The 25,235-nt window shown below is 47.7% G+C and overlaps 5 protein-coding genes across 5 annotated transcripts; 3 read left to right on the top strand and 2 right to left on the bottom strand.

The window, feature by feature from the left end:
- Positions 1 to 2,654: 2,654 nt before the first annotated feature.
- Positions 2,655 to 14,462, top strand: N7478_007564 (histone acetyltransferase TRA1; the record flags this gene model as incomplete). The annotated part of the gene is made up of 4 exons (XM_056923778.1): positions 2,655 to 2,706; positions 2,784 to 2,941; positions 3,030 to 13,724; positions 13,779 to 14,462. The coding sequence occupies 4 exons, from the start codon at positions 2,655 to 2,657 to the stop codon at positions 14,460 to 14,462; spliced, it is 11,589 nt and encodes a 3,862-aa protein (XP_056776504.1).
- A 528-nt stretch (positions 14,463 to 14,990) lies between these two features.
- Positions 14,991 to 15,956, bottom strand: N7478_007565 (Saf4/Yju2 family protein; the record flags this gene model as incomplete). Its single annotated transcript, XM_056923779.1, has 2 exons — positions 14,991 to 15,556; positions 15,665 to 15,956. The coding sequence occupies 2 exons, from the start codon at positions 15,954 to 15,956 to the stop codon at positions 14,991 to 14,993; spliced, it is 858 nt and encodes a 285-aa protein (XP_056776505.1).
- A 484-nt stretch (positions 15,957 to 16,440) lies between these two features.
- Positions 16,441 to 18,815, top strand: N7478_007566 (anaphase promoting complex subunit CDC16; the record flags this gene model as incomplete). Its single annotated transcript, XM_056923780.1, has 2 exons — positions 16,441 to 16,537; positions 16,597 to 18,815. The coding sequence occupies 2 exons, from the start codon at positions 16,441 to 16,443 to the stop codon at positions 18,813 to 18,815; spliced, it is 2,316 nt and encodes a 771-aa protein (XP_056776506.1).
- Positions 18,816 to 19,568: 753 nt separating this feature from the next.
- Positions 19,569 to 20,711, bottom strand: N7478_007567 (uncharacterized protein; the record flags this gene model as incomplete). Its single annotated transcript, XM_056923781.1, has 1 exon — positions 19,569 to 20,711. One exon carries the CDS (start codon positions 20,709 to 20,711, stop codon positions 19,569 to 19,571), a length of 1,143 nt encoding a protein of 380 aa, XP_056776507.1.
- A 1,422-nt stretch (positions 20,712 to 22,133) lies between these two features.
- On the top strand, positions 22,134 to 23,659 carry N7478_007568 (uncharacterized protein; the record flags this gene model as incomplete). Its single annotated transcript, XM_056923782.1, has 2 exons — positions 22,134 to 23,115; positions 23,220 to 23,659. The coding sequence occupies 2 exons, from the start codon at positions 22,134 to 22,136 to the stop codon at positions 23,657 to 23,659; spliced, it is 1,422 nt and encodes a 473-aa protein (XP_056776508.1).
- Positions 23,660 to 25,235: the final 1,576 nt, after the last annotated feature.

A 25,235-nucleotide genomic window follows, 5' to 3' on the forward strand; every position in this document is an offset into this window, starting at 1 on the left:
AAAATAATACTTAAAATCATATTGGGCTTTCAATCCTATATCCAACTTTGGAACGGTGTTTCCTCTTTTTCTCTCCAAATCCAACAACGAAGTCCTCTTGTCTTCATTAAATTTTATACTTGTTCCAAGGTTGAATTATCACCAGTTCGAATGTAAGAAATTTAACCTTCTCTTCTACATGATAAAGACTGACCTGTACAACCATTTTTGCAGCACGCAGCAGCTATGCCTCAAAACCATGGCCATGGTATCCACACCTTCTCTGTCGTCGGAACATGCTCTAGCTGCATTCACGATATAACAACGGTGGTCCATGCGGGCTCTGCATCAACAGCTGAAGCCATTGTTCTAGGGATGACCTGCACGGCCTGTGTGGCTGGAATTATCAGTCATGTTGTTAGGATAATAAGTGAGGATTGAGTCAACAAAGGATTTCGGAAGGGTGATCAGCTCCCCCATGTCTTCGGTGAAGGAAAAGATATCTGGCAGAGAACGTTTATATTTATTATGAAATGTGTGAACTTGAATCAAGAAACCCTTGCCCAGTTGTGGATGTGCTATCTATTCAGGTTAGAGACTCAGACATATGTACCTTCAAATTTTATATTCGAAGAAAATTATTTATGAGCTTTGCATATTTTCAATCAGGGAGACAATATTTTTCTAAAAGAAGAAAAGACATACGCAACCACTATTCTCATACATCATCATTAGCTTTATAAGGGTTATGGCTGTGCTAAATTTTGTGTACATATCAATAGTACACGAAGTGAATAATTGAGCCGCTACCCTCTATCTCTACGAATTTGTTTTCGGGCTCATCGATTATTCCTCCATTCTGTTATGCATTTTTTAGAACGAAGCTAATATGCCCCTTGGCTTGAAGTTCTAGTTATTTAACGTGTTTCACTACCGATTGGATCACACCACCGAGTGGATCAGTGTCAAGGTTGACGTCAAAGGGTTAGGCAGACAAAGAATGATGATATTTGATGGAACTCTTTGATGAATTAGGTACAGAAACTAATCCTTGGAAGACTACAACTTCCAAGCATTCATGCATTTTAGATCGACCACGGTTGGTGTTCCTCTTGTGAGGAGTCCAGGGCTAAAACCCTCGGTAATTCATTTGTCCGTTTTTTGATCATTCCTTTGGAATATCAACATGCATGTATGCCGTAACTGTTTATATATTTAGACGTTTATACGGTTTGACCCACTCTTGGGTACAGACCAATTACGAGTTAGTCTAAGAGTGGGTATCCGCCTACATATATACATATAGCAGAGCTTCCCTCTCTCCTTCCCCTTCTTCAACGTTGTTATTAGTTGTTATTCGCACCCTTTCTCTTCGACACATAAGGTTTGATAATGGGGTAACTGTGCATTCTGCCCTATGATATATGAATTCCATTTTCTGTTCGGGCGTTTTCTACGCGGATTCTCTAATTTAAGGTTATTGGGTCGACCAAACTTTCAATATTGAGCGCGTGTGCACACTTGGAACGTCCCAAATTGGACATTTCTTAGCTTTGATCATGAGAAAACTTGAACATTTTATTTACTTGATATTGATGATACTCGTGTTGCATGTGACAGTCTTGGGAACTTTGAAAATAATATCGCCTGAAATTTCAAGTACTGTCTTTTTTAATTCGAATGTACTATGGTGGTGCTAGATTGCTGATATATATCCATGCATTTAATTGTGAACAAAGCTCTGAAAATCCATAAAAGACCGGGAAAGCCTGGGCCTTCCAGTTGATGGAGCTAGAATCTAAAACTTTCATATGATTTTTAAAATACGATTGAAGACACCTCCGACAAGCAGTTTCTTGACATTGGAGGTAAAGAGCTTGCTTTTGTTCGTCTTGGGGTGTCTCCTTATACCACACACCGCCTGGGCAGTATATGGTGGAGCGCGTAAGGTGGCTTTATAGTCGCGCGCCATGCCGCACGCTGCTGGTGGAAGTGATCACGTGCGAAGGTTATGAACCGGGAAAAAGTCTGTAGAGCACTCATAAGTGTGAAAAACGATCATAAAATCGAACAGGACTAAGCGCTGTCTATTACCAGGACCTGATATCCTTTTTCCTCTATTTTACTTACCATTGCAGCATTGTAGTACATACGAAAGGTGGGAGTTTGTCGCCTAGCAATCCAGGCATGAATAATTGACCGGAGCAACGTTTTGTCCGGATTACCGAAAGCAGGTTAGCGCGCATATGCTTTCTGCCAGGCCAGGGCCCCAAGGTCTCTCTCAAAGGTCTCACAGGCCTCGCGCGCTCTACGATCTTCAATTCCTCCACCATCCTTCTTTCACTCCCATTCCCCTCCCCCACGGGGTTTCTCACGATTCCTTTTGCGCTGCAAATCCATTCTCTCCTTCAAATGGACTAGACGGCCCATACCCTGTAATTAAACGACCTGACGAGTTTCCACCGATTTCCTTCCTACCTTTAATCGATCTTTTCGGCATATCGCACGGGTCCGCAGAGCTTCGTGAACACGCTCCGATTCCGCACATGACTCCCCGATTTTGACCCCATACTTTTTTGCGGGCTGGAAAACCATCAGCCGGCCACCTGGCCTGGCCGTAATTGCAGTCCCTTTCGCTTGGCTGGCCCTCCCGAGGGGGCTTGATCGCATCCATCATGGAGCGAAATATCGATGTCTATGCCAACAAATTGGCCGACGAGAGGCTCGGTGCGTGGAACCTAAAAGAAATCAATGTGTCATGTTGATATGCAGCAATGCTGACTTTTCTTTTTACTCTGGCGCAGATGTGAAGGTGCGAGCGAATGTCGCGACCGAACTTCGCGACAACATTGAACCTCTTTGCTCCGGCACAAACTACCCCACATTTCTATCCAAACTATGGCCGGTCTTCAAAACGATTCTGAGTGGAGACCCGGTCTTCTTCAGCATGTCACACGAACAGGTGGGTCTGAAACGAACAATGGAGAGTCGGCCTAATAACGATGGGACGCGCTCCGTCGGGGGGAACTTGAAGCGCTAACTTGACCCAGAAACTTCGCAACTGTATCCTAGAAACTCTACACCGGTTACCGACTGCCTCCCCCGATGTCGAATTGTACGCTGCCGATATAGTTGACTTGTTGATGGACCTCGCACGAATTGAGAACGAAGACAATGCGGTATTGTGTATGAAGACGATAATGGACCTGGAACGCAACCAACCGAAGGCCACCTCAGCACGTGTGCAGCCTTTCCTGGAGCTTATACAAGAAATGTTCCAGACAATGGAACAGGTAGTTCGGGATACCTTCGACACTCCTAATCAAGCAACGCCTTCCGGAATGCCCTCAACACCAAACGCACCTCCTCAGAATTTCCAGTCACCTCGACCAAGTTCACCCGCTACCTCTGTGTCAGACCTGGGCCCTGAGCAGCAATCCAGCAATGTCATCTTGAAGGGCATGCAGTCATTCAAGGTTCTTGCGGAATGCCCAATCATCGTTGTTTCGATCTTCCAGACCCATCGGAATTCAGTACCAGCAAATGTCAAGCTCTTTGTACCTCTCATCAAGACAATCCTGCTGTTACAAGCGAAGCCTCAAGAGAAAGCCCACGCGGATGCTGCTGCTCAAGGCACCATCTTTACTGGCGTCTGCAAAGAGATTAAGAATCGGGCCGCTTTTGGAGAATTCATTACTGCTCAAGTGAAGACGATGAGCTTTCTTGCTTACCTGCTTCGCCTTTACGCACACCAGCTCCAAGACTTCTTACCAACATTACCATCAGTTGTTGTGCGCCTGCTTCAGGATTGTCCTCGAGAGAAGTCTGGTGCTCGCAAAGAGCTCCTGGTTGCAATTCGTCATATCATCAACTTCAACTACCGCAAGATTTTCCTCGAAAAGATTGATGAGCTTCTTGATGAGCGAACCTTGATCGGAGATGGCCTCACTGTTTATGAAACTATGAGACCTCTAGCGTACAGCATGTTGGCAGACCTCATCCACCACGTACGAGACCACCTTAGTCGTGATCAGATTCGCCGAACTGTTGAAGTTTACACCAAAAATCTTCATGATGACTTCCCCGGCACGAGCTTTCAAACAATGAGCGCTAAGCTTCTACTCAACATGGCGGAGAAGATTTCCAAATTGGAAGATAAACAGGAAGCTCGCTACTTTCTCATCATGATCCTGGATGCCATTGGTGACAAGTTTGCTTCTATGAATCATCAATTCAACAATGCTGTGAAAGTTTCCAAGGCTTACAAGGAATCTCGCAAGGATACCGAACCTTCCCCAGAAAATTATCTTGCTGAGAAGGATCAACCTCCGGACTGGGATGATATCGATATCTTCTCTGCGTCTCCAATTAAGACTTCTAGCCCGCGCGATCGGGGCGGCGATCCTGTCTCAGATAACATCTTCCTTTTCAGGAATCTGATCAACGGGTTGAAGAACATTTTCCACCAATTGAAAAATTGTAACCCAGATGATGTTCAGATCGACCCCAACATTGTTCCTATCAATTGGCCTGAGGTCTCATTTGGATATAATGCCGAGGAAGTTCGTGTGATCAAGAAGCTCTTCCATGAAGGTGCTCGGGTCTTCCGGTACTACGGCGTCGATCAACTTCCGGTAGAGATGAACCACGCATCCCCATTCGAATTTCTTGCTAGCCAATACACAGCACCCATGGGGCGCGAAGAAAAAGAGCTATTAGAAAGCTTTGGAACCGTTTTCCATTGCATTGATACAGCAACATTCCATGAAGTCTTTCACTCGGAGATTCCGTACCTTCACGAACTCATGTTTGAGCATGGTTCACTTCTTCACCTCCCCCAGTTCTTTCTTGCTAGTGAAGCTACTTCGCCAGCGTTCTCTGGCATGGTGTTGCAATATTTGATGGAACGCATTGATGAGGTTGGCACGTCAGATATGACCAAGGCCAAGATCCTGCTGAGAATGTTCAAACTCTCGTTCATGGCAGTGACATTATTCTCTGTACAAAACGAGCAGGTTCTCCATCCACATGTCACAAAGATTGTCACCAAGTGCATTGAGCTATCAGTCAATGCCGAGGAACCTATGAATTACTTCCTTCTTCTGCGATCTCTTTTCCGCAGCATCGGCGGCGGCCGGTTTGAGCTCCTGTACAAAGAGATCCTTCCCCTTTTGGAGATGCTTCTGGAAACATTTAACAACTTGCTGAGTGCTGCTCGTAAGCCACAAGAGCGGGATCTCTACGTTGAGCTTACCCTTACCGTCCCAGCACGGTTGAGTCATTTGCTTCCTCACTTGAGCTATCTCATGCGCCCAATTGTGGTGGCATTGCGTGCCGACTCTGATCTTGTTGGACAGGGCTTGCGCACTCTGGAACTTTGCGTGGATAACCTGACAGCTGATTATCTTGACCCAATCATGGCCCCCATTATGGATGAATTGATGACAGCTCTTTGGGATCATCTCCGACCTCACCCATACAACCATTTCCATGCACACACTACCATGCGGATCCTCGGAAAGTTGGGTGGCCGGAATCGCAAGTTTCTCAACCATCCACCAGAGCTGTCATTCCAGCAATACTCCGATGATAACCCAAGCTTTGATATCCGACTCATTGGCCCAAGTGAAAAGCGGCCATTCCCCGTGGATATCGGTATTGACCTCGCCGTTGGGAAGCTAATGGAAGCTCCAAAGACAGATTCTGCTAAGACTTCAGACATTTATTACAAGCAGCAAGCTTTCCGTATGCTGAGCTCTCATCTGAAGCTGCAGATCGGTTATGAGAACCTTCCTGATGATCTAGCATCTCTGATTCGCCTACACGCCAATGATCTCTTCGAGAGCAAAGTCAGTGCCATGGGTGATATACTAGAGAAATCTGAGCGCTCGGCATCTATCCCCAAGAAGGTGGCGCAAGAAGCCACTGTGAAGAAGCTGTTGAAGGCCTGCATTCATGCCACCACCATTCCCGAACTCGAGCCTACCGCAACTACTTTTGTGGCCGATGTTTGCAAGCACTTCACTATTGTCGAGGTTGGCCGCGCTCTTTCTCAAGCTCGCCACGGCCGCAAGGCATTTGATGTATCGAATGGAGAAGGCCCTGTTTACTTGGACTCACGAGTCCTGGCTGAAGCCATCGTCGAAACTCTTTCTTCTGACGACGTGCATGTTCGCGAATCTGCTGAGCAAGCTATGCAAGTAGTGAAGGAAGCCGCTGGTGTTATATTCGGTTCTTCTGAGAAAGCATCAAAGCTTCCATTCTTCCAACATCTTGGTCGTGTGTTCTGCCACAGCTGCTATAGCGAGGAGTGGTTTACTAAGGCCGGTGGTAGCCTGGGAATCAAACTTCTTGCCACGAAGATGGACCTTGGAGAGTCTTGGCTTTATGAACGCCATGTCGACTTTTCGCGCGCTCTTTTGCATGTGATCAAAGATACACCATCAGATCTTCCTGCGTCTACTCGGGTCCAATCCCAGGAAACGATTACTTTGATCCTGCAACGGTGCGGAAAAACTATACCCAAGGATGACATCAAGAACGAGAAGAGCCGCCTGTATGCCCTTTGCGGGTTCTTCGTTTATGAGCTTGGCCATATGAACAAGTATGTTCGCGAGACTTCTCGTCGCTGCTTTGCTACGCTGAAAGAAGAATTGGGCTGCGAGGTCCACGAGCTCATCTTTCCGGTTAAGGATCGCTTACTACAGCCGATATTCAACAAGCCTTTGCGTGCCTTGCCATTCGCGACCCAGATTGGCTTCATCGACGCCATCACATATTGCTTGAGCTTGCACAACGACATCGTCACTTTCAACGAGCCACTTAATCGCCTAATGCTGGAATCCCTTGCGCTTGCAGATGCGGATGATGAGTCCCTCGCTTCCAAGCCGAACGAATTCAAGAACGCAGATATGATTGTCAATCTGCGTGTTGCTTGTCTGCGACTTCTTTCCATGGCGATGAACTTCCAAGAGTTCGCCAACACCCCGCAGAATACTAGTCGGGCTCGGATTATCTCCGTCTTCTTCAAATCCCTGTACTCCCGCTCTCCTGAAGTCATCGAAGCTGCAAATGCTGGTCTCAAGGACGTTCTCACTCAGACAAATAAGCTTCCAAAAGACTTGCTCCAAAATGGATTACGTCCTATCCTTATGAACTTGCAAGATCCCAAGCGTCTCAGCGTTGCTGGCCTAGATGGTCTGGCTCGCCTCTTGACCTTGTTGACAAATTACTTCAAGGTTGAGATCGGTGCTCGTCTTTTGGATCACATGAAGGTCATTGCGGATGATACCATGCTTCAAAAAGTTTCCTTTAGCCTTGTGGAGCAAAATCCTGCTTTGAAGATTGTGGCCGCTATCTTTAATATCTTCCATCTCCTCCCTCCCGCCGCCACTTCCTTCATGGATCACCTTGTCAATAAGGTTTTGGATCTTGAGAAGAAGTTGCGAAGGACATCGCATAGTCCTTTCCGAAAGCCCCTCGTCAAGTATCTAAATCGTTACCCTACAGAGAGCTTGGCATTCTTCTTTGCTCGATTCAAAGATGAACGATACGGTCGTTTCTTTGGGCAGATTTTGGCTGACCCCGAGAGCGGCGCGTTACGCAATGCGATTGTCTCTGACACAGAGAACTTCCTCACTACTGCATTTGGACAAGAAGGAACCGAAGCCAAAAACACTGCCGCCATTAATGGTATTTATGTTGCTCACTCTATCTCTTCATATGCATCAACCAAGAAATGGCTTGTCTCACATGCAGACCTGCGAGCAAAACTTATAACCTCTGGACGAGAACTGGAAAGGAAACTTCGTGGTGACAGTCTTCCGCCCGATGAGCGTCTCAGAGTGGAGCAGGCTGAGGATCAGTTGATGGACATTTTCACTACGTACTTGACAGAGGCCTCACATGACCTTGACTTTTTGTTTGAAGTCATTGATGGATTGTCTGCAGACGAGCTCAAGCGAACTCTGGCTCTTCCAAGATTCATTTACAAACAAATCATTACAAATGAGTCCATCGATTACCGTCGCTCTGTCATCATGCGCTGCCTTGAGCTCTACGGACAACGGGCCTGTTCACAACGGACCAAAACATATGCGTTCCGTAATTTAGTGAACCCAATCTTGGCTATGGATGTTCAAACCACATGGAGCAGCCCACCCAATACTCCTAGACTGATGGACAAGAGTATGACTGAATCTATTCAAAGTCGTCTGTGGAAGCCTCAGCTAGCAGATCTCAGCGAAGAGTCCAGCCAGGCTGGAGTCGACCATTCCAGGATGGAGTTGCTTCAGCTTTCAGCTCTGTTGATCAAATATCACTCGCAAACAGTACAAGACTCTCGCAAAGATATCATTAAGTTTGCTTGGAACTACATTCGTCTTGAGGACATCATCAATAAGTATGGCGCTTATGTCCTCATCAGCTACTTCATCGCCCACTACGAGACGCCTTTCAAGATTGTCATCCAGGTTTATGTTGCCTTGCTGAGAGCCCATCAAAACGAGGGCCGTGCCCTTGTCACTCAGGCGCTTGATGTCTTGGCCCCTGTTCTTCCAAACCGAACTGCCGGAAATCAAGGTGCCGAAGCTCGCTATCCTTTGTGGGCTAAGTGGCCTCGTCGCATTTTAGCCGAGGAAACTGCCAATTTGCAGCAAGTGATGAGCATCTTCCAGTTCTTGGTTCGACAACCTGATCTGTTTTACGAGTCGCGCGAGCATTTTGTACCTCTCATCGTTCCCTCTCTCATCAAGATTGCTGGCCCACCAAACGCATCTAATGACAGCAAGAAGCTTGCACTTAACCTTATTGGGTTGGTTTGGCATTGGGAGGAGAAGCGTGCACGAGCGGCAGATAGCAACAGTGTGCCCAATGGGTTGACAGACTCCCCCAATACCAAGAAACGCAAGTTGGATGAAGCTCAAGAAACACCATCACCCGCCTTAGCACCTCCCCCAAGCCGAGGTGGATCCGACTACACAGTGCCTGCTGAGCTTCGCGCTGCTCTGATCAAATACCTGATCACCTTCATCACGACTATCTCTGAGCGTTTCTTAGTTCCCGCTGCGCAGATTCGGTTATCCCCGTCGGCCAAGCAGGCCCCAGCAGTGCCTACTGGTGAGATGATTAACAAGGCAATCAACCTTCTCAGGAAGCTCCTCTCGCCAGAGTACTGGGGTGACCTTGATATTGATCTGTATCAGAAGGTTACAGAACCAATTCTTGCCGGAGAGAAATCTGATAAACCAGATGAGAAATTGGTCACACCCATGGTTAACGCCCTTCAAGTACTGCGTGTTCTCATTGCAGCCAAACCAAATGAATGGATTTCAGCTCGTCTCTCAACAATTCAAAAGTTACTCGAGAAGCCATTGAAATGTGACAACGCCGAAATTCAAGACTGTCTTCACGGCTTGGAGGACGAGATGGAGATTTCACCCAAGCTGCCGCCACCGGTTCGTCGTGTGCTTGAAGCCATTCCAGATGAAGCCCCCGATGAAGAAGATGCAATGGAGACCGAAAGCACTGCATCTGAGTTTGCCACATTCTTGTCTGCTGTTGCAACAGAAACATTGTCCGCCAACAATTATGTCTCAAGCCTGAATACCCTATGGACACTTTCCAAACATAAGCCTGCCGAAATAGATACCCATATTCCGGCTGTTATGAAGGCTTTCTCCCAAAAATTGGCGAAAGAGCATGTTGCGGCATCAACTCAGCAGAATGGTGCGCAGGCTCAGAGTGGCGCTGCCAACAAGCCCGCTGAAGCTGTTCCGGACCAACAAGAGGTCGAGATTGGTGTTGATCTCATTTTCAAGACGATTGAACTGATCTCCGTACGGATGTCTCACCTTGGCGACCAACGGCGCCCGTTTTTGAGCGTGTTGGCCTCTATTGTGGAAAGATCACAGAACCCCAAGTTATGTACCAAGGTTCTAGAGATGGCAGAATCATGGATATTCCACTCAACCGAGTCATGGCCTACGTTGAAAGAGAAGACGGCTGTCTTGCATAAGATGCTGCTCTTTGAGTCGCGAACGGATCAGACAATGCTCAAGAAGTTCCTCGACCTTGTGATCCGGATCTACGAAGATTCAAAGATCACCCGCACAGAGCTGACTGTTCGGTTAGAGCATGCTTTCCTGATCGGTACCAGAGCGCAAGATGTTGAGATGCGCAACCGGTTCATGAACATCTTCGATCGTAGCTTGACACGTCTGGCTAGCTCCCGTTTGAGCTATGTGCTCACATGTCAAAACTGGGACACTCTCGCCGACTCTTTCTGGCTGGCTCAGGCCTCACACCTTGTCCTTGGGTGCGTTGATATGAACACCACCGCTCGTCTACACCAAGATGACTTCACCTTATATCCTCTGAGCTTCCTTTTCGCCGCAGGTGAGAAGGACCCGCGGAAGTCAGATGTTATGGTTGACAATCAATTGGAAACTTTCGTTGCTGAACGCAGGCGCTTCATGTCAGAAGTTGGCGATGTGAAGGTTCGTGATTTGATGGAACCATTGTTGCAGCTTCAGCATACCGACTCGAATGTCTCTTATAAATTGTGGACTACCATCTTCCCCATCTTCTGGTCAACATTATCCAAAGATGATCGCATTGATCTTGAGAAGGGCATGGTCACCCTGCTCACCAGAGAGTACCACCAGAGACAACTTGACAAGCGCCCCAATGTCGTTCAAGCTCTGCTGGAGGGTGTTGTTCGTGCTCGGCCCCGGTTCAAGGTTCCTCCACATGTCATGAAGTACCTCAGTCGTACCTACGATGCTTGGTACACTGCCGCTACGTACTTGGAAGAGAGTGCTGTCAACCCAATAATCGACACTTCTACAGTTCGTGAGAGTAACCTTGATGCCCTGGTCGAAGTCTATGCTGGGCTTCAAGAAGATGACTTCTTCTACGGTACATGGCGACGTCGTTGCAAGTTTGTTGAAACCAACGCGGCACTGTCCTATGAACAGCAGGGCATGTGGGACAAATCTCAACAGCTCTATGAAAATGCTCAAATCAAAGCACGTTCGGGAGCTATGCCATTCTCTCAAGGTGAATATTTCGTTTGGGAAGACCATTGGTTGATCTGCGCTCAGAAGCTCCAACAATGGGAGATCCTGAGTGACTTCGCCAAGCATGAGAACTTGAACGATCTTCTGCTTGAGTCTGCCTGGAGGAATATCGAGAACTGGCAGAGCGAAGGCAACCGTGAGCAGTTGGAGTCTTTGATCAAGTCCGTTTCTGATGCTCCTACGCCACGACGCACCTTCTTCCAAGCTTTCATGGCACTTCTGCAATACCACACCAAGAAGGAGAACATGCAAGACTTCAACAGTGTCTGCGACGAGTCCATCCAGCTGTCTATTCGCAAATGGCTTCAATTGCCGAAGCGGATCACCAATGCTCACATCCCCATCCTGCAACATTTCCAGTTGCTGGTTGAACTGCACGATGCTAGCCATATCTGCGGCAGCTTGGCCCAGACCAACGAACGGAACCTCGATACGAAGTCTGCTGAGTTGAAGCTTCTCCTGGGAACCTGGCGGGACCGGTTACCTAACCTGTGGGATGACATTAATACTTGGCAAGACCTGGTGACATGGCGACAGCATATCTTCCAGCTTATCAACGGTACTTATTTGAGCCTGCTGCCACCCCAGACAAACAATGTGGCCAGCAACTCCTATGCTTACCGCGGATACCATGAAACCGCCTGGATCATCAATCGCTTTGCCCATGTTGCTCGCAAGCACCAGATGCCGGAAGTCTGCATTAATCAGTTGAGTCGCATTTACACGCTGCCCAACATTGAAATTCAAGAAGCTTTCCTGAAGTTGCGTGAACAAGCCAAATGCCATTACCAGAACCCGAAGGAGCTCAATAGTGGATTGGATGTTATCAACAATACCAATCTTAACTACTTCGGACCCCAGCAAAAGGCTGAATTTTACACCTTGAAGGGCATGTTCCTTGCCAAACTCGATCAGACTAATGAAGCCAACGAAGCTTTTGGTGTTGCTCTCTACTATGATCTTCGTCTTGCAAAGGCATGGTCTGAGTGGGGTCAATACAGTGACCAGCGCTTCAAGGCTGCTCCCGCAAACTATGAGCTGGCTAGCAATGCTGTTAGCTGTTACCTGGAAGCAGCCGGTCTGTACAAGAGTGCCAAATCACGCAAACTGCTCAGTCGCATCCTTTGGCTCCTCAGCTTGGACAATGATGAAGGTCAGATTGCTAATGCATTTGAAAACTTCAAGGGAGATACGCCAGTCTGGTATTGGATCACCTTCATTCCCCAGCTTCTCACCAGCTTGTCTCACCGTGAGGCGCGTTTGTGCAAGGCTGTTCTGGTCAAGATCGCCAAGCTGTACCCACAAGCTCTCTTCTTCTTGCTTCGAACCAATCGGGAGGACATGTTGAGCATCAAGAAGCAACATGACCAAAAGCAGGAGAAGTTAAACCGTGCTAGACAACAGCAGCAACAGTCATCCTCGCCAAGCCAAAAGCCCAACGGGGAAGCGTCCCCTGCTCAGAAACCTCCAACTAGTGTACCTGCTCCCAGTGCTTCTCCAGCGAACCAAGCTGCCAACTTGCCAACAGCTCAATCGCCTGCACAGAATCAATCCGCCCAGCAGTCGCCCGCGCAACCTCAAAACCAGGTGCAAGCTTCTCCCAGTCAAGCTCAAACCCCTATCCCTGGTCAAGCTCTACCCCAAGGTGCGCCAGGTCACTTGCAAGTTCCGGGACAAGCTGGAACGCCGCAGCAACAACCTGCACAGCCACCACAACAGAACCAAGGTGCCTCCGCCGGTGAGAACGAGAAGGAGCCTCTCAAGAAACCATGGGAGTACTCGGATGAGATCATGTCTGGTCTCAAGACTGCCTTCCCGCTTCTTGCTTTGTCTATGGAAACAATGGTTGATCAGATTCACAAGAATTTCAAGTGCCCGCCAGACGAGGATGCTTATCGACTTATTGTCGCTTTGCTCAACGATGGATTGGCCTATGTTGGACGCATGCCTGGATCATACGCGCAGGATTTCAAGCTGCCTTCTGCGACAGAAGCAAACATCACCCGCTTCGCGGAGACCATTCTTCCTGCTCATATTCGCAAGTCGTTCGAAGCTGACTTTGTCACCAAGAAGCCGACAATGTACGAGTACATCCAGAAGTTGCGTCGTTGGCGTGACAAGTTCGAAGAAAAGTTGGATCGTCGTCCCCAGTCCGGAAATCTTGAGAACTACTCGCCCCACCTCAGCGAGTTCCGATTCCTCAAGTTTGACGAAGTTGAGGTGCCAGGACAGTACCTTCTCCACAAGGATAAGAACCAGGACTTTGTTCGTATCGATCGTTTCTTGCCTGATGTCGACTTGGTTCGGGGTATTGGCGTTTGTCATCGTCGTCTCAAGATTCGTGGACACGACGGTAGCATTCAAGCATTTGCCGTTCAGCACCCTGCTGCACGTCACTGCCGTCGCGAGGAACGCATTCTCCAATTGTTCCGCATCTTCAACGGTCTGTTGGCGAAGCGCAAGGAGAGTCGACGTCGCAATCTCTACTTCCACCTCCCCCTGATGGTTCCGCTGGCGCCACATATCCGCTTGGTTCGTGATGACTCTTCATACATCTCGATGCAAGGCATCTATGAGGATTACTGCAGACGTGTTGGCATCAACAAGGACGAGCCGGTGTTATTCACCATGGACCGAATGCGTTCTCTGGCAGAGACAAAGCAGAATGTAAGTTTTGAAAATGTTACTTCCGATTCGGACTTAGCTAACAATCTTTTGCAGCGCTCTCCCGATCAACAGCAAGTGCTTCGCACCGAGATCCTGACAGCGGTTCAAGATAAATGGGTTCCCAGCACTGTAGTCTTGGAGTACTTCCAACAGACATACCCCAACTTCGCAGATTTCTGGCTATTCCGAAGACAATTTGCCTACCAATACGCGGCAGTCGCTTTCATGACCTACGTGATGCACATTGGCAACCGTTACCCTAACAAGATCCTCATTTCCCGCTCAACAGGCGACATCTGGGGTGCAGAGTTGATTCCCACCATTAACCCCGCCAAGGCAATCTTCTACAACCCAGAGCAAGTGCCATTCCGATTCACACCAAACATCCAGACACTACTGGGTCCAATCGCCACCGAGGGTCTCTTTGCCTGTGCCATGATGGCCATTTCTCGCTGTTTGACCGAACCGCGCCACGAGCTAGAGCAACAACTCAGCATCTTTGTACGCGATGAGATGATGTTCTGGGCTACTGCCCAACATCGTGGTTCCTTGCCTGTGCCTCAGCTCCGCGAGCTAGTCAACAACAACAGTGATATCATCGTCAATCGCGCTGTTAGCCTTGCTAGCCCACCTGAGGGTAACCTGCCTGCCAATCAAACCACGATCGATCTGATCTCCAAGGCAGTGAACCCTCAGCATCTGTCGTCGTGCGATGCGTTGTGGATGCCTTATCTCTAAGTGCCCCTTTGTGTTTCTACTTCTGTCTCTTTTGCTGTTTGCTCCGTTGTGGAGGTGGTTTCTTTTTGATTTTGCATGGGGAAGCATGGTTTGTGTGGGATGATTGATACTTGATTTTGAGCGTGGCGCTTCGGTTAATGAGGGTCTACAGAACCTCTTTTCCACTGGGATTCAATTTTTGATACCGATATTTTCTTTCATTGTATGTTTTAATGTATTCTACTTCATTAGGATTTGTATTAGTCGAACAATAGCTTAATGCATTGATTCTCAACTTGCCGATACTTAAATAAAGTTACCTGAGAACATTTGAAGTGGATTGCTACAGCTGTAAAAAGGAGTTAGGACGTATAAGGTACGAGCTGTTACACTGTCTATGCTTTGCTGCAATAATGCTCAAGTTTCGGTATCTACCAGTGGTCAAAAGAAGCTCCACAAATAAAAAGTAAACTGAGTATGGTATTTTCAGTGTAAAACATCATTAAACGGACGCCAGCGCCAGTGATATCAAAATGAATCAATAAGTCATTAAATAAGAGAAGGCTTCTTCTTAATCCCTAAACCAGGAATACCAGGCCTCTTAGCTTTCTTCACCCTCGCAAAAGAAGTAGACGAAGGCGGCGGCATAGAAACAGAAGCAGAAGCAGTCTTCGAAGCCCCAGGCTGGGGCAGATCCGAAACAACCTCCTCCTCCTCCTCAACAACACGTTTAATCCTCTCACCCGAAGCAGTCATAAACGCTCTTCTTGCAGCCTCCTCATCCTCCTTCTCCTCCAACAACTTCGCGTCATCCTGCTCATCCTTCACAAACTCCAAAGCCTGCTCATCACCCTTTGACTCGTTACGTTGGATGCGCGCATTCCGTGTCCGAATCTCATCGAGCGCATCAGCAATCGCCATTTCGCGCTTCGAATCTTGCATTTTATCCTCCAGCTCAGCCATCTTGTCTCTTTCCAACTGCTCCTGTTCATCATTTTCTTCGCGCTCAAGTCGATCAAGCGTTTCTTCTTGTGTTTCGTCGTATTTCCCATCTTTAGCATCGCGCCATGGTTCGAAGTTTCGCTTTGCGCCTTTCTCACACATGTAATCCATATCTGATAGATAACGATAAAATTAGCCTTGTTGCCCAGAAAAACACTCAAAAAAGTAAAAAGAGTAAAAAAAAAACCACTAGGCTAGATAGAAGATTGGGACAAACATACTCTTTGGATCCGTTCGGAATGTAATTTCTCCACTGCATCGTGTGCACCGGATATAGAACCGGTAAATCGGAATAGAGAGGTACTTTTCTTCCAGGTTCTCTTTTCGGGCATTGAACTTGCGTCCTCGGTATATGTATTCGCCGCAGTTTGTGCATTTCATAGGGAACGGTGCCATCAATCGAACAGTGATGACTTTTGGACCTTTCTGGCGTAGGTGTTTGGGCGTGCGCCCGATCGCAGACGGATCGAAATCCGGGGGGTAGTATTTGGAGAGAACCTTTCGCTCGGACATGGTGAGGGTATTGCGGGTGGTGAGGTGTGAGAAAGGAAACGTGGTGGCGTTGAATGTTGAATGAGCAAGATGCTCTTGCTGATTTCGATAAAGATCACGTGCTGATATAAGGCTCACGTGACTAGGATTGTTGTATACTGTGCTGTGGTTAGTAGTAGGTACTGAATTAACGAATTGTTTGCGTAAAAGTGTAGATTTTAGATAATTCTGATCGGACTCTTGAATTTGAATGGTGATCTATTAGTCTTTGCAGTGTTAAGTCTATGAGTATCCCTCCACGGTATGTACTGACTTGCTTATCATGATTGGATGCAGTGCACGGGCCATTGTTTGTCCACACTATTCGCGACCCGCTCATGCGCTCCGTTTATGACCGCAGTGTTTTGAAGGCAAATTCTCCGAGAGCAGGTTGTTGGGGAAATTCCATGTCCGTCTGCTTTCCTCACATCACATTACCGTCACCCAACCCCTCCGATCTGCGGTGATGGAGCGGTACCTTCGATCCTGGCGTCAGGACGCGTTCAATCGCGGCCAGCATGAATCTGCTATTTACATCGGCGACAAGGTTCTTGCATTGACCAGTATGAGCCCCCATATGGCACCAAAAAAGAGAAGAAAACCTAACTCAAACGCTTTAAAGACAGTGACTCCGATGCTTTTTGGTTGGCACAGGTCCATTTCTCCAATAACAACTTCAGTCGCGCGCTAGCCCTTCTCTCCCGCGGCGATCTAGTCTCTCGAAACCCCGCCTGCCGTTACCTTGCAGCTCACTGCTACATAAAACAAAATCAATTCGAACAAGCCCTCAGTATACTCGGCGAGCATAACCCTACCGATTTAATTCGCGACCATAATAGCCGGAGGAAGATTCAGCATCTAAATGGTCAAAGCCATGTTACGTTACGCAATGGGAAAGCATCAACAGGGCGGGGCGAACGAAGTGAGGAGCGAGATAGGGAGAGAGACGAGGATAGCAATGTTCGATTTGAAGCATCAATGTGTTTTCTACGAGGACTTTGTTTCGCGAAGCAGAATGCATTTGACCGTGCGCGGGATTGCTACAAGGATGCGGTGCGAATCGACGTGCAGTGCTTTGAAGCATTCGATCAACTCATGAAGAACTCGCTCATGTCTCCTACTGAGGAGCTTGAATTCCTCGAGTCTCTCGATTTCGATTCGGTATCCTCACCCGATCCCTCCGTAACCCAAGAAGCTGCCGACTTCACGAAAATGCTCTATACAACTCGACTCTCCAAATACTCCTCTCCTACCATCCTATCCAATGCTACCGAAACCTTGTCAACACACTACAACCTCTCCCAAAACCCAGATATACTCTTGTCTCGTGCGGAAACATTATACACACAATGCCGATTCGCAGAGGCTCTGGAGCTGACATCTTCCATCCTCTCCACTGCCCAGTCCAATGACCTGGCCAGCACAAATTCCAGTGGCAGTCCTACACATAACCATCTGGGTCATGCACCAGGGATTTATCCTCTCCATCTGGCTTGTCTTTACGAGACAGGTGCTACGAATGCCCTTTTCTTGCTTTCGCACTTGCTAGCCGATCATGCACCAGAGGAGCCATACACATATTTAGCAATTGGAGTATACTACCTAGCTGTGTCTAAAATTGCCGAAGCCCGACGCTTCTTCTCCAAGGCCTCTCTACTTGACCCCCATTCGGCCGCAGCGTGGATTGGATTCGCTCACACCTTCGCCGCAGAGGGAGAACACGATCAAGCCATCGCAGCATACAGTACAGCCGCCCGACTCTTCCAAGGAAGTCATCTTCCCCAGCTCTTCCTAGGCATGCAGCACCTAGCTTTGAACAACATGTCTCTCGCCCACGAGTACCTCTGCGCAGCCTTTTCCATGTCAACAGGCTCTGTACCAGGCCCCGCACCTACACCCGGGAAACCCCTCTCCGTCCCCCTTGGCGGTGATCCATTGGTTCTAAACGAACTTGGCGTGGTATATTACCACCAAAACAACCTTACACCCGCAGTAGACCTTTTCCGCCAAGCCCTCGCTCTCGCTACATCCCTCCACTGCGAACCCGGTGCATGGGTCGCAACACGAGCGAACCTAGGCCACGCCTTACGCCGTATGGGCAATCTACGCGAGGCTTTACGAGAATTCGACGAATGTCTCCGAGTCGGTGCCGGAGGAAATAGCATGGGATACTCACCATTCCTAGGCGGGGGAGCCGGTGGCTCTGCCTCAGTAGCGACCGCATCGGGTGTTGGAGGCTACGAGGATCGGGGCTTAATTGGATCCCTCCACACATCACGAGGACTATTACTCTTAGAGCTTGGACGGACCGGCGAGGCCGTCACAGCCTTACACGAAGCGGTGAGAGTGCTAGGCGCAAGTGGTGGTGGAGATGCGGCCGGTGGAGCTGGCGTAGCAGGCACATTATTATCTCGTGCATTGGAGCTATGGGCTCTTGAGGGTCGTGAGCAGGATCGCCAAGGACTAAAAGCATTAGAAGAGGGGAAACGATCAGCACACGCGCGCGGGGGAAGTTCATCGTCTCGATCGCGAGATACTCGTACCAAGACACGGCCTACGGAGGACTCACGACGTGGTCGCGGTGATGCATATCGCGAGTCATGGACTGATGAAGTGACGCATGGCAATACGCCAGAGCCCGGCGAGCTAGACAGTGTGGATCAGCATATCGAGATGGATCTAGACGAGGAGGCAGATGGATTACTGCGTCGGGCATTAGGACGAGTTCGTCCTGGACGCCGTCGGCTCCCACTCCCTAATACACCAGAGCAGCAGCAGCAACAGATGAATGAAACGCCGGCCCGAGGACATCAATCAAATCGGAGCCAATCCCGACAATAGCCACAGGGCAATTCGGCTAAGATGACCTAAAGAGGATTATTACGATTTGAACAGTGCCACCAGGCTTTGGTTGCCTTTTTTTCTCTTTCTTATTTTCTTTCACAAATCCCTGTTTTTATTACTAAGGTTTAGTTTGGATACATGCATAGTCGGCGTTATGATGGTGTAAAAGGCGATCGATCGGGTCTGTACTAGGTGCGGGGATGGGAATGGGGATGGAAGGAGTGAAGGAATGGAAGGATGAACAAAGTTCCCATGTTTCAATATTAGTCCACGTTTCAAAATGAAATGATTGGTCCAAAAGGAATATTTACTGTGTTGCCTGCGAATGTTACAGAGAAGCCCCAGGCAGAAACAATCAAGTCCCATTCATATTGTAGTGGAGCCGAGTTAATCTTACTAGCTCCAGTTTACTATACACCTCCAGGAATTAAACTCATACTGTATCTGCGATTGAACTTTTATTACTTCCACTGTAAATGTGATGCCCTGCTATAATTTCCATTTTCCAGATAACTTGAGATGACCTGTCAATACGAGTTTATTGATCTATTTCTGGACACCCATTTGGCTCCGCGTGGCGCTTTTAGATGCATGTCGGACCCGTGAAGAGCCAGAGCTTCCCGTGTTAGCTATTTGTCTCGTGATAGACATATACAGTGGCGTAACAAAAGTTCTCATAAAACTTATTTTGCCAAGACCCACCTTACGTAATATTCTGCCGGTCAAAACCTCGAAAATATCTCAAATTCTCTAATAGCTAGTATACCACCCTTTATTATCAATAATCTCCTTCACACGGTGTGGCATAGTAATAGCTAAATTCTCTAATATAGAGAGATCAATCTCTGACCAAGCCTCCTGAGCACAGGCAACTAAATATTCGAGAGTATCGTCGTTGTCTGGCATAGTATGAAGCTCCGCATGTAGCTCATAGATTTTGGCTTTTAATAACGCCCAAAGATTCTCAATAGGATTTAAATCAGGAGAATGAGGTGGCCAAGCCATTACCTCAAAGTCTTGATCTCTTAGCCAGTCTCTAACAACATATGCCGTATGAACAGGGGCATTGTCTTGCATAAAAACTGCATTTTCATTGCCATTGATTAAGGTTGGAAGAACTGATTGATATAGTTCAAGAATAACCCAGCGATTAATTCCTCCGACAATCTCACCCTCTTCATTGACTGGTGGATAGAGTGGAATTAAGCCAGTTCGACGTCCACAGCCTGAAAAAGCAGCCCAAAACATTTGTTTAACTCCTTTATACGAGAAAGTTTGAACATCGCGAGTTTCAGCCTGATATTTTGGTCTTGTAAAGGTCCATTCCTGACGAGCACCCTTTCCCCTTTCAACTGTTGATTCATCAGACCAGTAGAGTCTTAATTTCCATTCTTCAGGGGTTAAATTTTGCCAGGTTAAGGCCCACTGAAGTCGTTTTGAAGCCCATTCATCAGTTAACTCAGGACGGTGCATACATCGCCATTTTCGCATATTTGCTTCTTTGAGAAGGCGCCAGATTGATTGCCGATGGACCTGACGATCACAAGCATCCATTAGATCTTCAATTTTGGTACGTGGATTGCCATGGATTGCCTCAAACATACGATCACGATCATCTTCAGAGATCTTGCGCGGGCGCCCAGATCGCGGCGATGTAGTATTATTTTCTCGCTTATTTTCGAGATAACAAGTCGATGCAATTGTTCCGAAAGGAATATAAGGCAGACGGGCGTGAATTTCTTTATATTTGAGACCCTCTGAGCGTAGAGTAGTAATTTTAGTACGTGTATACACGTCTAATTGCGGACCGCGACGCCTCGGTGGATTTAAGGGTGCGCGGTATGGCGTAGAAGATGGCTGTCGAGGCAGCTGACGCACACGGTTTGGAGGCATATTGAGGATGCTTATAATGTGTTTTTTAACGTGCTTTTCGACGTGATTTTAACGTGTTTTTTTAATATAGTATAGTATATTGTTTCTACGCGTTATTTACCTTGAAGGCGGTAAGCCCTGACCGCCCGATTACTAAGGCTTGGCGAAAATAAGTTTTATGAGAACTTTTGTTACGACACTGTACATACCTGTACAGATATGTACAGGTATATGCATCGATTATGCAAATGGAATTGTTCACAGAATTTGCCTAATCAAGATCTCTAATGCTTGTTGCCTACACTACTATGCTCTGTCCCCATATTTCAAGCTTAGCGGGTCCAACAAGCACAGATAGGGGCCAGTAGTGCTCCAGATGTCCGTACATGAATTGAGCGAAGTGTTTGATTCGTTGTAGGTAGCCACGTTTGTGAAAAGTACTATATGCACCTAGTGCAGTTTGTGTTTATTTTGCCCGGATATGCAGTCCATTATGCAATGTCGGTAATAACCCGGATTTCGTGTCGTGTTAATAACACCAAGAAGTGCTAAGGAGCCCAAAGCAACCAACACGTGAGCCAAGAAGCCCGAAGCCAAGAGGTACTGCCTGTTTGGGTTTAGCGTGTGGAAGCCTGAATTGGGATCTTTGGGTGGCGCTAGGCCTGTTTGGGATAATATGCCCTGTTCATCAGGCAGAAAGACTAAGTTGAGCACTGACACAGTGGTGGACACAGTGGTGGACACAGTGGTGAAGCATTAAAGTAAAGGTTAAGGGATTGATACTAGATAGAGATAGAGTACTTACATGGGGCACAGCACATGGGCACTGGGCACAGATCTAGTTTCTTACTGGCTATTAAAAATAACAAGAATCTACAACAGTCCGCCTTGTTCAGTGCAGCAGCCCCTAATGAGCCTCCGTTATGACCCCGAGATGACACCAGCAGGGAAAAAGCGCCCCCATTTACGCCGATGATAACTGGTCAACCAGTCCGTGCAGTGGAGTCAGGCACCGCCTACTATCCCACACTAAACTAGCAGGCCACGAAGAATGACGCTACTGACCCCACTGTTTTTCTTCCTGAGGCTCTATCCAAAGCCAATGACTTATCCGACGCGATGCTGATCCCTCGGGAAGCCTTGTCAATCCTCTCCCCGTTTGGAGATGTGGAGTCCGCAAGTTTCAGGCCCATTTTGCCTTCCCTATTATTCTCCTTTTCTCTCCTTGTCTGCTCTCGCTCGAATTAATTATTTTCCACCCACACTACATCCCACCCCCCATCCCACCATTCCCTCTTCGTCCTTCTTTCTACATATTCCTACGCCCCACACTCACCACCAGGAATTACCCCCTAATTCCAACATCGCATGATCGCCCCTTCCGATTCATCTCCAGCATGTCAAAAAGGCCCTGAAGTTTACTCTCTCCCCTTCTCGCGCGAGATGACCGCGAATCACTACAACTTCCCCTTAATAAGGTCGCGTCGCGGACGCGGCCTCTCCCTCCTCTGCCTTCTCGCCTGTCTATCATGTAGTCTCATTCTAGCCATCTGGTATGGCATGAACTCCGACCGCGACTATATCCACCCAGTCCTAACCCAACTCATCCCCGCCGGCCACTGTGCTTGCCAAACCTCCACAACCTTCCAATGCTCAACATGTCTCTCCTGTCCCGAACCCACCCTCCAACAACCATCCGGGCTCGCAGAATCCAAAACCTGGAAATGGGATTATCCCCGCGACGCCCCCAACGAAGCCCTCGAGCACTCCCAATGCCAAGCCGCATTTCCAGGGCTCTTCGAAGACGTCGTCCGCGGCCAACGACACTGGCTCACAAACGGACGAATAGCATCCGAAGATCTTGACGCAATCCATATACAACAAGGAATGGTTCGCGCATCAATAACCCGCGGCTACCTGCATGTGATGGCCGCACGAGCGAAAAATGAAGACCACCGTCGCAAAATCCTGGGAGTATTAGGATCTATTCATCGAGCGCTGGCCGCCGATCGAGACCGCGCGTCGAGAAGAGATATCGAATTTGTATTTTCTGTCGAAGACAAAGTTGAAGATGTTACTAGTCCCGATCGACCTGTTTGGGTCTTCGCTCGGACCCCTCTGGAACAGGGAGTGTGGCTTATGCCGGATTTCAGCTTCTGGGCCTGGGATAATCCAAACAATTACATTGGACCTTTTGATCAGGTCGTTGATCGAATTAAGCAACTGGATATTCCGTGGGATGCTAAGAAGCCTCAATTGGTTTGGAGGGGAAAACCGAGCTTCGCCCCCAAGCTTCGTCGGGCGCTGATCGAAGCAGCCCGGGATAAACCATGGGGCGATGTGAAGCAAGTGGAATGGTCGACTGGTGAAAATGTACTAAAAATGGAAGACCATTGCCAGTATATGTTCATCGCACATGTTGAAGGTGAGACTAAGACCTCCTTTTCCCCTTCCCTTCTCCGTCCCCATCCCCTTCTCCTCCTTTTGCCCCACTTTCTCCACCAACGAGACCAAAACTAACTTCATTAGGTCGTTCATATTCCGCATCTTTGAAATACAGACAAGCATGTAATTCTGTCATTGTTGCTCACAAACTCCAATACATCCAACACCACCACTATCTCCTAGTAGCCAGTGGTCCAAACCAAAACTACGTCGAAGTGGAACGCGATTTCAGCGACCTCTCCGAGAAAATTGAGCCACTGGTTCGAGATACCGAAGCCGCACGACGTATCGCTCACAACAGTGCCAAGACCTTCCGCGAGCGCTACTTGACTCCAGCAGCTGAAGCGTGCTACTGGCGCTCTCTATTCGACGGATATGGAAACGTCTGGAATAGCAGCGGCGTGGCTCCCTGGGCTGAAAAACGTACCAAGACACATGGGCTTCGTTATGAGTCCTTTATTCTCTTGGAGAGTTCTCATATGTACGAGTTCCGTGCAGATGTCTTTTATTCTGGATCGGGATGATCATCACAACATCCGACATCACACAGCATCACTTGTCCTGCTATACCGCATTCCACCCATCTCCATCGTCATTCAAGCTCTCTCTCGCCCGCCTCAATGACTTGACTCTCCAATCACCAACCACCAAACATCCAAGTCATCACTAGAGTGCCATGACCACGATTTCTATACGTCACCTCATAAATAATATAATCCCTCGACAACAATACCAACCGACAACAACCGACACCTGGCCTCCCCCTACTCACTTGCATGCTTACACCAGACCACAGGCGTGCGCAACGATAAATTTATTTTCTTCTTCATCTTCATTGGGGGCGTTCAAGCAAAATTTCTGAGATACCACCACAGTTCTGTAAATATTTCATTGTCTCGCTCGGTGGTGACTGAACTGAACAGATAGAATGGTGTCTAGTAGGCCTTGTCCTTCTTTTCCAAAGGAAAGGAAAGGGTAGGATACAGGCACTTCATACCAACCGTATATAGGTGTAAATAAATACAAATCAAACAAATATTGAAATATTCTTTTCCTTCCTTTTCTTTTTGTACTTTATCTGTGTGTTCATGTTTGGCGGTTAATAATTTACATTTGCTTGTAGTTGTATTATAGTGGATCTAGAACCTACTTTAAACTGCATCGAAATGCTGTCATGTCTTAGTCTCACGTTATTAGGCGTCCACTGGTCCCACTGTGGGACTATGAAGGAATCTGATAAAGCTTTACATCATGTGCCAGGTGTTTAAATAAGGTAAGAGCATCTACTCGAATTAGGTACTTTGAACTTGAACTTGAAACAATCAAATCCCATGCATAATCCATTCAAAGTGCTGATACTACTGGTGAAATTAAATCTTGCCTATACAATAGTGGCTCCATTGTCTATTGTCTCAAAGCCCGTACCCAAAAGCCGACCTCCACATCGACGCGGGGGCTTCCATGGATACTCCATAAAAAGTACGGGTACCTATATTCTTCCCATGGATTCTGGAACGCTACAGCGTCTAGACCAGGGCTTGAACCACGAAACATTGACAAGTGAAAACAATCAATTATAAAGATACAATACCCAATTCGCGCCTAGGTTAAACCATTCACACATGTAGAGCGTGAATTATATGCACTCAAGCCCTGAAAGTGTCCACTGGACACCTATATAACCCCAGGCTCGAAATGCGGATGTCCAAGTACCGTGTGCCGCTGACAAAGTATACAACAGCTGGACCCTTTTCCTTCAATGTTTCCTGAGGTCAAATTCTGCCTCATCACGAGTGGAACATAGCCACTCGGTGTATTTGCTGCATTAGCAGTGACCAATTGTAGAAAATTTCTGGAACAGAGTTTCGTTGGTGGGACGGCACGGGGACACGGTGCACTTTAAGTTTTTAGCTTAAGGCTGCAGGACCTTAATTACCTTGAATGGGGCTGTTGAGTTTCTTCTTTTGGTACTTCTTGGCTTACTTTGATCAAGTACTGGAGTGCCAATGCTTTAGCACTTGCCTAAGTTGAAAGTGATGCTTGAGCCTATTCCAAGTCCTGGCCCAATTAATTCTCCTATCCCATCTGGGCACCAAACCA

The sequence above is a fragment of the Penicillium angulare genome, assembly GCF_028827245.1.
Source record: "Penicillium angulare strain IBT 27051 chromosome Unknown utg000005l_segment0_segment0, whole genome shotgun sequence".
NCBI classification, from domain to species: Eukaryota; Fungi; Ascomycota; class Eurotiomycetes; order Eurotiales; family Aspergillaceae; genus Penicillium; species Penicillium angulare.